Source organism: Brachyistius frenatus, unplaced genomic scaffold (assembly GCF_029030835.1).
Source record: "Brachyistius frenatus isolate BFR_SWC_R1_liver_20210118 unplaced genomic scaffold, ASM2903083v1 Contig_8, whole genome shotgun sequence".
Taxonomy (NCBI): domain Eukaryota; kingdom Metazoa; phylum Chordata; class Actinopteri; family Embiotocidae; genus Brachyistius; species Brachyistius frenatus.
The window spans coordinates 6,105,707-6,122,450 of record NW_027210607.1 but is presented as its reverse complement, the minus strand read 5'-3'; the positions used below and the strand labels follow the sequence as shown (position 1 = coordinate 6,122,450).

Below are 16,744 nucleotides of genomic sequence, written 5' to 3'. Positions count from 1 at the left end.
AGACAAGCCGCCGATTTGCAGCTCACACTACGTAGAGTGTGAACTCTCTCTAGCACTTTGATTAAAGACATCTAATGTTTTAAGATGGGTTATCTAATTATGATCAAATTAAATATCATATTGCAACATTAGTCATATGTTACAGTCACTTGACAAATGTCCACAACATAAGTTGGACCATTCCTTCTCTTGCACTTCAATTAATTTAATTGGGGTTGTTCCTGGAGATGACCACTAGATGATGTTGCTACCATTATGGCACATCTTTAGTCGCCACTTGGTGTTGTCACTTGGTGTTGTCACTTGGTGTTTTGACCTTTTATCACAAGGCCCCCTCAGTCGAGGCAGGGCCACTGCAGGGTGATCAGGCCTTGGTGTTTGTGTCCCATGGTTCGTCACTAGATGGTCACTTGGCAGCCCAATCGCCAGGTTGGTGTATCAGGTCATGGAAGAAATATCCAGATTCTTTACTCGAGTAAATGTACCAATACTCCATAACAAGCTAAAGTCCTGCGTGAAAAATCCTACTTCAGTAAAAGTACATAAGTATTGCAGCAGAATGTAGTTAAAGTATTAGATAGTGGTTTGGTCCCTCTAACTGATACATATGACATTATTACATTATTGATACTGAAATATGTGGAAGCAAGTTCATTTTACAAAACAAGCATCACGTTAAGGTTTAAGGTTCATACCAGACTCAAGATCATTTGACTGCTCTGCAGCCACTTTGTTACCATGTCTTAAATCTGAAAGACCCATTCAGAGAGTACACTGTATTTCTTATTCTTTCATTTCTCACAGTTGCTTTTTCAATGCATATTAGAACCCTTTTATTAGTGAATTCTTGCTCTGCTCTTTTTTACATGCTTTCCACAAATGTGCAAGCCCATCATCTCCTATTTAAATGAAGTCTAAAACAAGTGATGTGTGATCTCTTCCTCAGAGCCACAGAGCCTGAACTATGTAATTACATTGTCTGTCTGTATTTTGAAATGCACACGCAAGAAGAGGTGACTCACTGCAACAGAACTGTATTGACATATTTACAACATATTTACATATTTACAAGATATGGGTGGGGAAGGGAGGGACAGAGGTAAAGTGGGGAAAGCAAGGGGTAAAGAGGGTTTGGGTTAGGGGTGGTGAGGGGTTGAAGATGAAGGGAGGAGGGAGTGAATCAGATGAGAAGGGGGTACAGGTAAGGGTTTCATGATGAAGGCTGCTCTGCTGGTGCTAACCCCTGTTCTTCTTTTTCCCCCTCTTCTTTGTTTTCTTTATTTTCCTAGTCATTTCTTTCTCTTCACTCCTCCATGTCTCCTGCACCTGCTCATCTTCTTTTCTTTCTTTTCCCTTGTTTTCCATCTGCTCTTCCTCTCCACTATTTGCTTGTCCTTTCCACCTCGTCTTCCTCTTTTTTTTTTACCTTCTCCTCCTTCTCTTTCTGATCTTTCATGTTGAATGTGAGCTGCTGGAAAGAGAAAGATATTAAATATTAGAAAGTGACTTTTACTCCAATCTTTGATTTTTGCTGTGGTATAGAATCATTGGAACATTTATAAAATGAAACCGTGTGAGAAGTGAAACTACAGTTTAATCTTTAACAATGTGTTCTATTTTAAGAACTTGTTATATTGTCTTTGACAGATAAATATAGGGGAGGAGAAAGTACAATATTGCCCTCTGCAATGTAGTTGAGTGGAAGTATGAAGTAGCGTCAAATTAAAATACTCAAGTAAAGTAAATATACCTCAGAATGTTCTTAAGTTCATTATTTGAGTGAATGTACTGAGTTACTTTCCACCACAGTATCACAACCTTTTTTGTTTGTCCTCATCCACAGCTTCCTCGCAGGGGACCATCAGATCAGTGATGAAGACACGGTGGCAGGAGTTGGACCACAGGACCCAATCTGGCTGCAGGTTAGACATTACAGTGTTAGATAGGAAAGTGAGCCTCTGGTCTGGGTCAACCCACACTACCCAGTCACTGACTGGATGAGTCAGGAGGCTAAGGGTTGTCCTCCTGTTGGTCTCTTTCCCAGATCAAGGGTGGTAGTTGTAGGAATGTTGTCTGGGCATTGAGAGGTACACCAGTTGTGGTTACTGTCTTGCCCTCGAGCTCATGCTAAACGGCTCAGTCCTTGGTTGTGTCATCAGGTGTATCTGCTTTGTATTAGGCTGCTCTTACAGCCAACCATCATGTGCTTGAGGGTTTGTAAAACTGCACACTTGGGACGGGCTGGATTCTCTCCCTGGCAAAGATTTAAATTCATGGGAGATTGCTACATACTCCCACAACCCACTCTATGTGATTTTCCTCCTCTCAACCCCATCCTACTTCATCCAGTGGCCTTGTTTGGATTTGGGATATTGCTTTGACGCACCTGGCTGCTTCGTGTTGTGGTACGTATCATTCATCAGCAGTTGCCGGCGTTTAATTGGAGTATCCTTTTGCCTGATATAGGTGTCATTGCTCTTTGCCAAAGCCACCTCTGCATTGTTAGACATGACCCACTATAGCTCAGTGTTGGTGGGCAGGAATTGCATCCAGTACCACTGCAGCGGGGTCCATTTCTTCCCAGTGGCTTGGGTTTGAACAATGACCCAAGATTCTGTGAGTGTCATGTCCAAGTACAAATGTATTTGAGTTTATTATATTATGACGTTGGTCAGTTATAAACAAGACTCTACCACCAGCTGCAACCAGCTCAGTCTTTGTTTTGGTACAGTGGTGCTTTAATCTTATTGCTATGATCAGCATGCTAACATGTTCATATTTATCAGGAAATGTTCACCTGTTTAGGAATAGTTTAGGTTGGTAGCATGATAACATTTGTTAAACAGTGCTGAACACAAAGCATTATTTTTGCATGTTGATTGGAAAAATTAATGTTTGTCCTGGTGGTGGTGCTAGAGCCAAAGAATCATCAACATTATCATGATTGCCTTTTTTTAAATTTCAAGGCAATCCATCCATTTGGTGTCAAGATATTTCATTTGAAGCCAGCACTGTCAACTTTGTGATGGTGCAAGAGGAAAAAGTCAAGAGATCACTCTGTTCAGTAAGACGAATGTTGGTACAATATTTAGTGTTCATCCATTCAGTAGTTCTTAAATGATTTCAGTCTGAGCAGTGGACCATTCAGACCTTAATACCATTCCTAAATCATAGCAAAATGATTAAGTTGACAGAGAGGACAAATCAGCAAATCAATTCTTCTGCTTGACAAAATAATATGTTAGGCAACTTGCTAATAGCTTTCCAAGTCTATTAAATCAGGATCGCAAAGCACACAGCTGCTCTTATCTAAACGCTCTTTTGTATGTGGTGGAATAGGTATGAGCAAAGATGAAAGCAATCAAATTTAGGCCTTTTGGATGTGATTTGTTTTGGCAGGTATTGAGGTAGTTAAGTACAGCTAAAACACACATTCCTGCCTTGGCATTAGCAATAGACCTAAAATATCTGAAGCAGTTTGCAGTCACATGTTTGCAGATCCAAACATGTTGGCACGCACCCTGTAAACCCTCTTCAGTATGTCCAATAAAAAAAGGGAACTGATTTACAGATACAGAAATGTGACACCTTAAATCCACTAAAATTCATGTAAACAAAACCAAAAAATGTCTATTGAAGCTCAAACTTTGTGGCATTATTGGTAGATGTTATGCGCACCTGTTTACCCCGATTCATGCAATATATTGTGTCCTTATGCATTTGATCACATGTTTGTGTCCATTTGTGCAGGACATCAAAATCACTCAAAGACGCCCTGGTGAAATTAGCCTATGGTGAGATTTAGTTTCATCAGGATGTTTTAAAGCAGAATGTCTTGGCCACATGCCCAGGAAGAGCGCTGGAGCTCTTTCATCTCCCTGTGTCCAACAGCAGCTCGCAGTGTCTCACAACATGGCACACATTTCGTGGTATTTTGTAGATCTTTACTTTGTGTCACACCACTTCACCTTATGGCCCCCTGGGGTAACTTGAAGTGTTTAATAGTATTCCTTTAGGAAATCCCAGAATTTTCCATGCAAACATATTTACTCTATATTTCTAGCTGCATTGGTTAAAAGAGCTCTGCACTTTGTTGTATCAGGACTGGCTGTTGAACTTGTTGTCCCGGAGAACTCGGCCCAGGAGCAGACTTTGACCTCTATCACATGGCTTGTAAAACAGAAGTCTCCTTATCCACAGCATGGGACCAATAGGTGCGGTTGGCTGGGAGGAGGTGGAGGAATGTGGTCACTCTCAGACTGGACTGTTACATCAACTTTTGCTGTGACACTGGTGACATCACAAAGAAAACTGTACTCACGCATACTATGTGACCTGCATCTGTGAAGTTCTTTCAAAGTGATGCCACTTGAGAAACTATTTCATATGGAACAGGAAGAAAACCAGCGCTAGTAAATGACCTCAGTAATTATTAGGTGTTTGAGATCGTGATTTTGATGTATAACAGGGTAACACAGCACCAGAGGTTATAAAGTTTAATGTGCACCATTGCAACATCCTGTGTAAATCACTGTATAATTAAAGTAAACGTAAGGTGTGAATTTACCTCTGCAGTGTGCCCAGTGGTACTACTGATAACTGGCATGGTATTGCATAGCCATTCAGGCCTTAAAGCCAGAGAGCTTTTTACCACAGTATAAGTTGTGTTTAAAAATCCTTGACAAAGCATTAATAAGAATGCAAGTCTCATATGTGTCTGTTTCCTCCAATTACAGGGATATACTGAATGCTTAAATCAATGTGACGATGTGAAAGGAGTCGCATGTAATGACAGAGAATTATGACCTGAATCTGCTGAATCTGGTGTTATAGCATCTTCCAGGTCAGTGTGTCCAGAGCACAGCTTTATTTTTCTGATTCACTCTCACCGCTTTCATGTAACTACTGCTAAGCACCAGACAGCAGACAGACATAATTATCACATAGACGGTAAACATAATGGGGCGTTAAACAGCTAAAGAACCAGTTATATCCCTGAGGAGTCGTTAGAGACCAAAACGTGAACTAAAAGATAGGGATTATTGGGTATTCATTCACAAAGCAGACATAAACGTGTTGCTCTATGACAGCTGGATGGCTACATAAACAGAAAATGTGTAATGAGAAACCTGTAGCTATTTGTATCCAATTTTTACTTTCTAGCATGCTGCTAGGAAGAGATTAAGTTGCTGACCGTGATCAGATTAATAACGGTAGAAATGATACCAGGAGGCATTATTCATAGGACACACCATGATCCTCAAAGGATGAATTAATTTATTGCATCCTTTCTTACTCTCCTTTGATCACTGATTTATGAGTGCTAAAATTTTTACATTACTTTTCTGATTCTTGAGAAGGTATTTTAGCAAGTGGATTTCAAAACAGATCATAATGAGAAAGCAGTTAAACAGTAGATGTAATTGTAACAGCGGGAGGCACTTGCTCTATTGACTCAGCTGTTTTATCAAACACCCACATTGTTAACATGTGGCTGTTATTTTAAGTGGAGTCTCACATGTGGCCAGGTGTTCTACCGCTGGGCGTCGAACGCTTAAGTGAGTCACTACAAGGACTATTGGTCAGGAAAGCGCTTCGTTTTGAGTGAGACCAGGCTCCAGAAGTTCAACCTTCCCATATGGAAGCGAGATGAAGAGAGAGTAGCTGAAAATACTTTTTAAGGACTTGTTTCCCTACATATACCATGCATCTATCCGTCTCTGCCCATCACTCACATTTAACACCTGTCTTGATGCACCTGAACTCTACATATTTCTGCATATTGTATCACTGTGTGCCAGTACATCCACTACTGTTTAGGAAAAAAGTGATTTCATAAGCGCAATAGGTAGAAATACACCTTTACATACCAACATATGCAGCGCGTATGTTTAAACACATTTCATCTAATGCTGTATAAACTGTATTATTATTATTATTACAGTTATGATGTGAACAGTTAGTGCTGCATACTTGAATCTATTTGTCTCATCAAAAATCTAACTTTTTGAAAGGTGTTTTGTACATGGTGGCACTAAACAACAGACAGACATAGTTGTCATGTAGCTGCTAAACATAATGGAGCATTTAGTAGCTTGAGAGCTGCATTGTTCTTTTAGTATCTTTTCCTGTCACTGCAATGATCTAATTTCTCCTCAGGGATTAGGGGAGCTATGTGTAATCAATAAACAAACTGCAAAATCTATTGGGTTTTCCATGATGCAACACAATGGCTATTTCTTGGCAGAGAGCAGTACTTCCTGGAGTCTCCTCTGGTTGCCTTGGTGATTATCCTTGGATAGAGGCATGCTATTTCCCCTGTTTCCAACCATTAGGCTAAGCTAAGCTAACCAGCTGCAAGCTGTAGCTCTGGACAAGAAAGCAAAAAAGCATATTGCCTTTCCTTACCTGCAGCTGTCCATCAGTTGAGTGTGTGTTCTGTCTTCTATCTAAAACATGCAGCAATATACTCCAGTCCTTTGTAAAAACCTAATTGTGAAAAATACATGAATTGGCTTTCCAATAGCATGAGTAAGGTGCTTCATTTGTCAAGTGCATTTTCAATCCTGTAACATTCAAATCTTTAGAGCATTTATAACTATATCTGAGATTCAGTAATTAAAAAGAAGAGCCTTAAATGGGGCCTTTTAGGGGCCAAGTGGTCAACAGGTCAGGGTGAAAGCGGTCTTGTTCCTCCCTAATGAAGTCCAAACAGGCATTTGTCATGGGTCATCAGTTATAGTGAGAATGTCATTTTCAGGGATGACAAGTTTTTGCTGAAGGAGAGGATAATGGTGTAGCCCAATCACTTCCTGTCACTCACGGGTCAACTCATCGACCCTGATGTGGAGTTAGGACAGCCAGGAAGATCTATGTTGCTAACAGGGTCACGCTTTTTTTAAGGTGATTTGAAATGCTTGTTTGATGATGTGACTTTGATCCTGAGTGACAGTTTGTTTACTCCTTACACCATCCAAAGAGGTGTTACAACACATCAGGTTGGGGGACAGGGTGGATTCCCTAAAGATGTCCGGTCAGATCTGCAGCTGGAGCTCCTCAGAGGACCAAGGTCACTAATCTTCTCAATCCCCAGACAGCCTGAAGAGACTTCCACAGAACTATCCAGTCTCTTATCGCTCTGCTACAGGGCTGCCAGCTATCGGGTAAGTTTCAGTAGAAGCAGAAGCCATAGTCTGTCAGACATCAAACAGTTGCTGAGGCAGAAAAGGGTATCAATTAATGATCCTTGCAAATCTCTGAAAACGAGTGTGCACTTAAACTCCACTTCAAGAAAGAGACATGTTCTCTGTGTCCGATTGTGTCCACATCCCAACAGGATGTAAAGTTTTATTTGTGGATTTACATTCTCCACATCCATATTTTGGCAAAATATCCCCTCGTGTCAAAACTGATGTTCAGACCTCTTCGGCAAGTCGAGCATGCGACTCTAAATGAGACGTGCTTACATAAGTTACCTGCTTAAACAAACAGACTCAGGAGGAAAAACTGTAAACTGGACACAGTGCCCAAATAAATGTTTGCATGTGGTTCAGAGCCAAAGATCTTGAGCCACAAAACCAATTCACATCGCTCATTGGTCTCAACACAGAGCCTGCGTTCACTTACTTTTAAATGCATACTGAACCATTCTAGTCTTTTCCTATGGGGTTTTATTATAAGGTATTATCTAAAATAATACTTCAGACAACAGTGCACTCCTTTTCTCCTGAATTTAAAAGCTGCAGATAAAACCATTAATATAAAGTGCTCTTTTCCTGTGTGCAATTTCATAAAGCCTAATTGGACAGCAGAATTAGCATTGTCACAAAATGCACTTTATTTTTAAGTAATTATATTTTAAAGCAGCCAGCTTTGCTGCAGCAGATTTGCCTTGTTGAACCCTGGAAGTGTTTTTGGTGTAAGAGGGAAAAGGAAAAACAGTCTGCTCTTTGTACCTGTGGTAAAGTCACTGCAGTCTGCCTCATGAGAGCTCTACCATGAATCTGTCTTACCTCACATACGAAGTGTAATGTCTGTATCTCATCCAGATTATATCAGCGTGAACGCATCAATTCGCAGGACTTTTCCTGCGGCCCCTTATGTATGGCACCATGTATGTAGCTTTAATGTATCTTTAGGCTTATATAGTGGCATAAAAAGTAATCCTCTGGTGATTAACAATGTAGTCATCACCTCTGTTAACTCATCCTTTGAGATTGAAACCCTTTAAAAAAGTAGGTGTGAACGTGTTGTGGGCAGGCAGTCCCGCTTTATATGATTTTGTTATTGGACCTATCCCAACTTCATCTGTAAGCCAGCTGGTTGCTCCTCCAAGTTAGTTGCTTTGCTTCTGAAATAAGCAATTTTTTTTTTTTTATGTCTGATCATCTTGTGCATCCATGTACAGCTGATTTGATTTGCTTGTGTTTAGAAATATTGTCACAGCTCAATCAGCCATTTCAGTGGCAACTTATACATGATGTTCGACAAACCTCCTTAAACAAACTTTTGTAAGAACTCTTGGCTAAAACATTGTGTCTTTAAATAGCTGCAAACTACAAGGAAGTATAGAAAAATGTGTCGCTGTGAAGCCCCTACCTACCCAATATCATGCCCAGACTGACCCAAAAAATGACAGGCAAGCCATTTATCTCCATACTGTGTGGACCCTTCATACAAGCGGTCCCTGTGTCTCCCGTTTAGTGGCAGTTAGAGAGAAAGTGTGTCGACCTTTTTTTGAGCAGATCCTGTATTGGTCTCTTGACCTGGTGTATGTCCCCTGTGAAGAGAGGCTTTGTTGCGCTCAGACAGCTCGCAGCCTTTGACACACACCTTCATAATAGTATCTGTGTCTGTGATTTTCCATTTGGAAAAAAATTGTGAGCTTTCAACCTCACATCCCGGGCTTTGCTGGAGACAGAGCGAGAGCGAGAGTAATCATCATAAGCCTAATGATACAGTGGCCCACTGTGGCTGCGCTGTGATCGCCAAGCTCTACACTCACACACACACACACACACGTGCCAAAGCACACAGGCGGGAGTTAAGCTAATCTTGATGTCTTCCTGTAATGATCTCACACTTCAGCATTGTGTAGTGTACAGTACGTGTCACTGCTTTGTGCTTATCTAAGTGAACCTCGAATGTAAAATTGCGTTAGTGTGCATTTTTGCCCAAACAGAGCACAGATGTCTGCACAAGTATGGACTGACTGCAAAATCCTGCCTTCACACTTGTCTCATGTCGGCTGTTGACAGTCACAGATGTTTTGTTGTCCGGTGCACCTGCTGAACGCATGGTCTCCCTTGGCCTTTGACCTGTTAGCGGCAGCTTAATCTCAGTAGCAGATGTCCTCTACATTCACTGCGTGGCATGCACTGCTCGCACGCTGCCAGATAGTCTAATCCGATCACTTTCACTGTAAGAGGATGACAGAGATCATTCATGAAACTTACATTAACAATAATGACATAACTCCTTATTACAAACAAAGACTCGCACCTTAGCGTCTGGCTTTATGATTGGCTTTGTTGTGCCGTGAGGTTGCTGTACGATGCCTCCCGCAGCCATTATCACATTATCCACTTTAACCAGGAGACTCATACCACAGAGGCAGCAGAAAACTTCTGTGTCGCTGAGGGCCACACACACAGGGCTCGCTGCAGAGCTGGAACTGTGTCTTGCGGCGTCTCTTGGTGAAGGCAGCATGCGCGAAGACTGGGTTCAGTGTTTGTGGCTGGACGGGTGACAGTTGGGGTCAGAGGTTCATTTTCCCATTGGCTCCGTCTCTACCTCTCTCTCACCCTCCTGACTGGCTTTCAGAGGCTGAAAGAAAGGGTTTGATGAGGAAGACGCGGAAGCATCGAGGCATCTGGCAGCAGCAGCCCTTCCCTCCACATCCTGAGGGCCAGCAGAGCTGCTCTGTGGCAGCCAGAAGAGGGAAACAAGGTGCACACTGTGATCTAAACACAGACTGAGGAGGGGGGGTGAGGTTCAGGTTACTCCTTCAGTAGGAGTGTTGCCACAGAGAACCTCAATGTGAAGAGGAGAAGGGTGGAGGAGGGGAGATGTGGCTTAATTGTAAATTTACACAGAACAAAAGGACTTTAATCAATAACATTGGAGCATGTCCTGTTTGTGAAACCCCCCAAACTCTGTCTAATAAATGGCCTCTCCCTGACGTAACACTGAGTCATGTGGAAGGGCTGCACACACTCTTGAAGTGCCAGATGCTCTCACATTGACATCAGAGCACAATGAATTTGTCAGAGCACACATTAGCTCACACTAACATAATCATACCTGTGGTCTCAGTGTACATTTAGATAAATGTGCTCTACATTTAGGCTGAGTGCAGTCACGGTGGCAGCACTGAAGACATCACCTCCCTGACCTTTTCTAAATGGAAGTGATTAGTGAAACTAGAACATGTCTCTGGAGAGGAGGTGAAGGGGGTTCACAGTCATTCATACACCGGTTACACTAAACATTCAAAGGGATTTTTTGATGATGTAAATTGTTACCAGACCATGTACAGTACAACTTGTTCACCAGCGCTGTCAGCTAACAGGTTGGAGATAGCGTCATGTTACTGTATCTATTAAAACTATTTTAGAAACTCAATTAGCTGTTAAGCTAAAGTGAATTTTGAAATCTCATCTGACACAAATGATGGATTATGCACTTAAGAGTGAATGAATGCTATTTTTTGTCTACTCATAATGTTACAATTAGATTTGACTTAGAGTTGGACATTCTTTAATCCTTTAGATATGTTGATGTCGAGATGGAAAAAGTCCAGCATCCAATTGCTGAGCAGCTTTTGCATCAAATCTTTTTGAAAAACCGTGTCAGAAAAAAAAAAGATTAACAATGAAAAGCAAATGCAGAAGATGCAATTTGTAATTTTTATCAGCATTGTTGAAGGTTTGGACTCTTCTGAGGGCTATAAGTCATTGTGTGAGACGAGTCTTCAAATGATTTAAGCTTAATGAAACCTCTCCAATACTACCACCATCTGTGAACTAGCTGACCGGACATTTCCCTGTTGGGATTTTAACCCAAAATATCTATCTTCTTAGTTGTTAAGAAATAGATAGGATTACAGCTGCTATGTGGACAGTGATGAGGTATTAGTAACTGTGTCTAAGCTGGATTTAGAGTGAAGTGACCGGTCATTCCTTCTGCAGTGTCTTACTGAAAGTAGAGGAGAGTAGACACATTGTAGAGGTCAGACAGACTTCATGCCTGGTTGTCGAAAGTCAGGCAATGGAAATAACGCTGAAGGCTTTTCCTGTGAAGGTGGTGAATATTCCATGGAGGAATAATAATCTCAGCACTCTGCACACAGACCTTCCGCTGTCTGAACAAGGAGAGACCATCATTGGAGTCTACCTGTTAGTGTTGGGTAAGTCAACCATCCTACACTGGAATATAATAACATTTTAAATGAAGTCCAGCATTTCATTTTGTAAACTTTCTGCATGCGTTGTAGTTGAAATTTAATCATAAAGCTTTGGAGTAATGATTCAACTCTGAAGGAATTTAAAACAATATTATGATGCAGCATGTAACAATCTACTATACTCTGCTGTACTTACCTCTACTCTTACCTTCACTACTCTAACATATAATTCTCTGTTTTGCTCTACTGCACTACACACTACTACCACTACAGAATGATTCAGCTAATATCCTACACTATGCTATAGTACTCTACTGTAGCACACAACACAACAGTACACACTACAGTACTGACTTCTGTACTACATTTTAAAATTGTGTGGTTCACTCTGCTACACTCTATACTATACTGTATACTATATCACACTAAAATATGTTGAATCAATTTTATTGTGTCAATTTCAATTCAATTTACTTTACTATACAATCAGGTGGTCCATATTTGTATACTCTATTATACTATACTGAATAAAAATCTACTATGATACGAGACGACGCGACGCAACGCAACGCAACGCGATACGATACAATACAATACACTATAGTACAGTATAGTATAGTCTATGCTATATTATACTGTACTGTACTTTACAATACTATACTATATTAAGCTATGCTATGCTAAATTATGCCATATTGTACTATACTGTGCAGTACAGTATGGTCTACACTGTACTATACTATAGTATACTGTACTGTACTATATTTAAAAATATATGATTTTCTAAATATTCACAGAATATACTGTATTTTTCTCTTGCTGCAGGATGGCTGTCCTGGTTTGGAAACAGTTTAGTGATGTTTGTCCTGTACAAGCAGCGGGCCTCACTTCAACCAACAGATTTCCTCACTTTAAATCTTGCCATCTCTGATGCCAGCATCTCAGTATTTGGTTACTCCAGAGGAATTCTAGAAATATTCAATATCTTCAAGGACAATGGGTATTTGATCACCTGGATTTGGACCTGCCAGGTAAAAGCTCCACTGAAACCATACTTGATTTACTTAAGAATAGTATTCTACATATCCTATCCAAATCTTAAATTGTGGTATAATTTGAAGCATTAATAGTTTGTCAAACTACAGGAATTTTGGTTTAAAATGGCATCAGAGCAATGACTGTGCAGAGTTGCCAAGCATCTGCTCTCTTTAGCCAATCCCAATTAATGAAGCACATTAAAAGAATCTGTGGAAGTCTTACAGTAAAGTGAGTATGTATGTGAGTGTGTGTGTGTGTGTGTGTGCAAGGGATTATGCAAGTAGCCATGTGGCTGGAGGTAAATCTGTAATAAGATTACCATTGTAGAGGCCTTTAAATGGGGAAAAACTCCTCCAGCAGCGTGGCACCTGTCAACAACCAAACAGTGAACATATAAGAGCTGTAAGGTTTATATTGTTGCATAGTCTGCGCTCACATTTTTCTGAATTATGACAAGTAATTTAAATTAAAAGATGAGTTTGGTGCACATTTCTATGTTTTTCTCCTCTCACTGCCCCAGCCTGAAATGAAATAGTTTTCATACTTTGGCTTGGAATTCATCCAGGGTATTTTTCTTGCTCATGGCAAGCTGTGGTAGAAATCGTGATATCTGTGCTGCAACGAGGGAACTCTCTGAGGAATCACGCAAAAACAAGCTGGTGTAACCAGAACATTTTAAGTCTCAGAGGTGTAGACCTCCAAATCTGAGTGAAAGAGATACTGTAAATCAAGCTCTGCTGCTTGAAAGGTTCAGTGCAGCCACCGAGATGATCTCATCCCTCTGACATTCATTCTCCGGTGAGGGAGAAATATTAAAATAGAAGTATGCCCCTCTCATTTCACCTTCCCCCGGGAGAGATAGGTTGCAAGACAGGCAGAGGTAAACAAGGGAAGTAAGTAAGAAGTGACAGAAATAGAGGAGGGAAGGAAGAGAAAGGTGAAGGAGGCTGGCATGTGAGAAGCATTAGCAGATTACTGTGTGGAGCATGACGAGACATGAGCGGTTGCAAGCTGGGCCAGATCCCCATGTTTTGCACCTAATGGGAAAGGACATGACTCAGTATGATAGAGCCTTATGGGACCCTTTCAAATTACAAAGGGAAATACAGAGAAAGAAATGAGAAAGCAGTGTTCAAGATGTATAAAATACGTTTTGGTACTTATATGACCCAAAATTCACATCTTTTCTTTTGTGCCAAAAGAGAGTTAGAGGTAAAACATTAACTGCTTGGTGAGCTGGAGAATCAAATCACAGTTATTAGTAGCAACCATCCTAATGCACCTGGTTCTAACTTCTTATAAAAGCAGAAATTGTGTAATAGACTAGTGCCAAATAAAAATAATCCATTAGTCTACATAGTAAACAATAATTCTGCCAAACGTGAGGGTGAAAAAGCGTGTTGAGTGACACTAATAGGATTAAGGCTAAGGAAGATTAAGGAAGTCCCCGATGAGAGACCTTAACTTATCCATGTCACCTGGAAATGCCACAGCAGGGAGTTGGGTGTCGCACGGTTGGAGCCAGACTAAACCATAGTAGCATAATTCTTTTTAAGAAGAGCTGTGCTTAAAAGAAGATCTAACTAACTGCTACAAGAGATTAACGAGCTACCGTTTTAGGGAGTCATTCATCTTTTCATCAATATGTCAAGGTGAAGTCTACCAACAGCTGCGGTTTTCATTTTCATTTCGTATTGCTGATCCTGCAAGTTTTAAAGCCCGCAGCACACATCAGAAGTGCTCTGGAACATAACTGGCCAAAAGGCAGGAAGAGCTCTCCAGCTGCACTGTCTCCATCTGATAAAGTGCAAAGCATTGCTAACTGAACAGACACAGGTCTGGAACAATTAGAAAGGCAAAGACTCTGTTCCCTGAGGCCTCAGTGACCACTCAAAGATATTTCGAAGACGTGATGTCATCAATCACCTCTCTCTGTCTCCTTCCAGGTAGACGGCTTCTTCACGTTGCTCTTCGGCCTCACAAGCATCAACACCTTGACCGTCATCAGCGTCACCAGATACATCAAGGGATGCCACCCGAACAAAGGTCAGATCTAAGCTCCCTGAATTCGAGTGAGGAAACATAAAGAAAAGCTTCAGAGCAGCCTTTCTGCCTTTCTCACATTCCAGTAGCTCTTATCTGACAGGAAAGTGTGTTTTTTTTAGTGCTAATGAAACCTTATTACTGACTTCAGCTGTGGAAAGAACTACCACTTGTCTCCAGCAATTGCATTTACATTTCTCCAACATGTCATTAACTTAATTTGAGGTGACATTTTCTATTTTTGGGTGTAATGATGCTAAAGAATGTCTTAATTATATGGAAATTAGGTTGAGCAACTGCCTCTGTTGTCAGTGTGGGAGAAGAGACTTTACCGTGCTTGTGGTTGTTTATAAGACACAAACCATATAAACCTGTGTGAGGGTGTTTTACATGGGTGGTTTAAACTATGGACATTAGTGGTGAACGTGGGACACATCAACTGCATTATGGGCTAGAGTGCAGCTGCAACTGCTGGAACCTGCTACTAATACAGATGTATGCAATGTAGTTTTAGGTGCAAATTAAAGGACAGTTAAGCCATTAAAATGGGTAGGTAAGCAACTAGTAACCCATAGCAACAAAGACATTGTGTTCTGGCAATCCTTGAAAACTCTTCTGCACACACAGTATAGCATGGAAAATGTAATCACTGCATAGACCTAGAGCTGTCGTACTGAATACAAAACTACATGGACTTTGTCAACAGAGGTCCTTTTCAGTCGCAGATGTTTGCAAAGGCTGTCGATGTAAGAAAAGACCTCATTGTTCAACAAATGTCACAATTTTAACATTCATAGCAGGTCAAGCATTCTGCATCTTTTAGAGCCTCTCACTTTTTCTGCCCTGTGTTTGCCAAAAACCTAACATTTACCCTTTTTGAACTGCAAACAATCCCACAGCGAGCTCTGTCACTTGGGAATATTACATTGTACTCATGTTTATTTTGCTTGCTGTGTGTCTTTGCAGCTTACTGCATCAGCATCAACACAATTGCTGTATCACTAATCTGCATTTGGACCGGAGCAATGTTTTGGTCTGTTGCTCCACTGCTTGGCTGGGGCAGCTACACAGGTCTGTTTAATACACTTACCTAACAAGATTTTTTTTTACATTTTTTATCCAGTATAAACACAGCCACAATCTGACCTGTTTCTCATGTTTCCCAGATCGAGGTTATGGCACCTGTGAGGTGGACTGGTCCAAAGCCAATTACTCCACCATTCACAAGTCCTACATCATCTCCATCCTCATCTTCTGCTTTTTCATCCCGGTGATGATCATGCTCTTCTCCTACATCTCCATTATCAACACAGTGAAAAGCACCAATGCCATGTCAGCTGATGGTTTCCTCACTGCCCACCAAAGGAAGGTGGAGAGAGATGTCACAAGGGTAGGGCAAAAGGAAAATAAGCTCTCAGGCCTACATTGGAAAGACTTCATTGTTAAAGCTCTACTTAAAAGTGCCCTCACCATTATAAAGCTCCTCTCATGTTACTCCAGTCCTGACAATTGTTTCCTCATGTCCCTTTTCTAGATTTCCATTGGTATCTGCACTGCTTTCATCCTGGCCTGGTCACCATATGCAGTGGTGTCTATGTGGTCAGCCTGGGGCTTCCATGTGCCAAGCACAACGAGCATCATCACCCGTCTCTTTGCCAAATCTGCCAGCTTCTACAACCCGCTCATCTACTTCGGCATGAGCTCCAAATTCCGCAAGGACATCTCCGTTCTGCTGCCGTGCACACGCAAGCACAGGGAGGTGGTGCGTCTGCAACACTTTAAAAACATCAAACCCAAGGCTGAGGCCCCGCCCCCGCCTACATCACTTCCTGTCCAGAAGCTGGAGGTGAAGTACACAGCAGGAGAGCTGAACCCTTACAACTCTGACAATCCTGACAGCGACTCAGGGGTCAACTGTCCTCCTCAGACTCCTCCGTCTGACACTCAGGGGGTCTTACGCATTAATGTGCCCTCGCACATTGAAACATCAGAGTATTGGTGCGACAGACTCTGAAGACTGTTTCCCATCCACTTGAATACTTGAAAAAAGGGGAGATTGAAAGTATTTAAAAAAAAAAAAAAATTGGTCTTACCCGTGTTAATAAGCTGTATGTGTAACCAATGTTAATAAATTATCTTTTGAAACCCAGGTAGGATTTCACACTTGCTGAAAGGAGTTTTTATTTCCAGCTCCAATAATCTTGAACAATCATTCACAATCCAAACTGTCAACATGCAGTACACTGTGGAGCATTGCAG

The 16,744-nt window shown here is 41.2% G+C and overlaps 1 protein-coding gene across 1 annotated transcript; it reads left to right on the top strand.

The window, feature by feature from the left end:
• The first annotated feature begins 11,268 nt into the window (after window positions 1-11,268).
• Window positions 11,269-16,529, top strand: LOC138615908 (opsin-5-like). The gene is made up of 6 exons (XM_069689785.1): window positions 11,269-11,407; window positions 12,230-12,435; window positions 14,389-14,488; window positions 15,452-15,556; window positions 15,652-15,875; window positions 16,020-16,529. The coding sequence occupies exons 1-6, from the start codon at window positions 11,269-11,271 to the stop codon at window positions 16,497-16,499; spliced, it is 1,254 nt and encodes a 417-aa protein (XP_069545886.1). The 3' UTR covers window positions 16,500-16,529.
• Window positions 16,530-16,744: the final 215 nt, after the last annotated feature.

Coding starts and splice junctions, on each gene's coding strand:
- LOC138615908 (XM_069689785.1), top strand. CDS start 11,269: ATGGAAATAACGCTGAAGGCTTTTCCTGTGAAGGTGGTGAATATTCCA. Junction 15,557..15,651: donor TGGCTGGGGCAGCTACACAG/GTCTGTTTAATA, acceptor CATGTTTCCCAG/ATCGAGGTTATGGCACCTGT. Junction 15,876..16,019: donor TGGAGAGAGATGTCACAAGG/GTAGGGCAAAAG, acceptor TCCCTTTTCTAG/ATTTCCATTGGTATCTGCAC.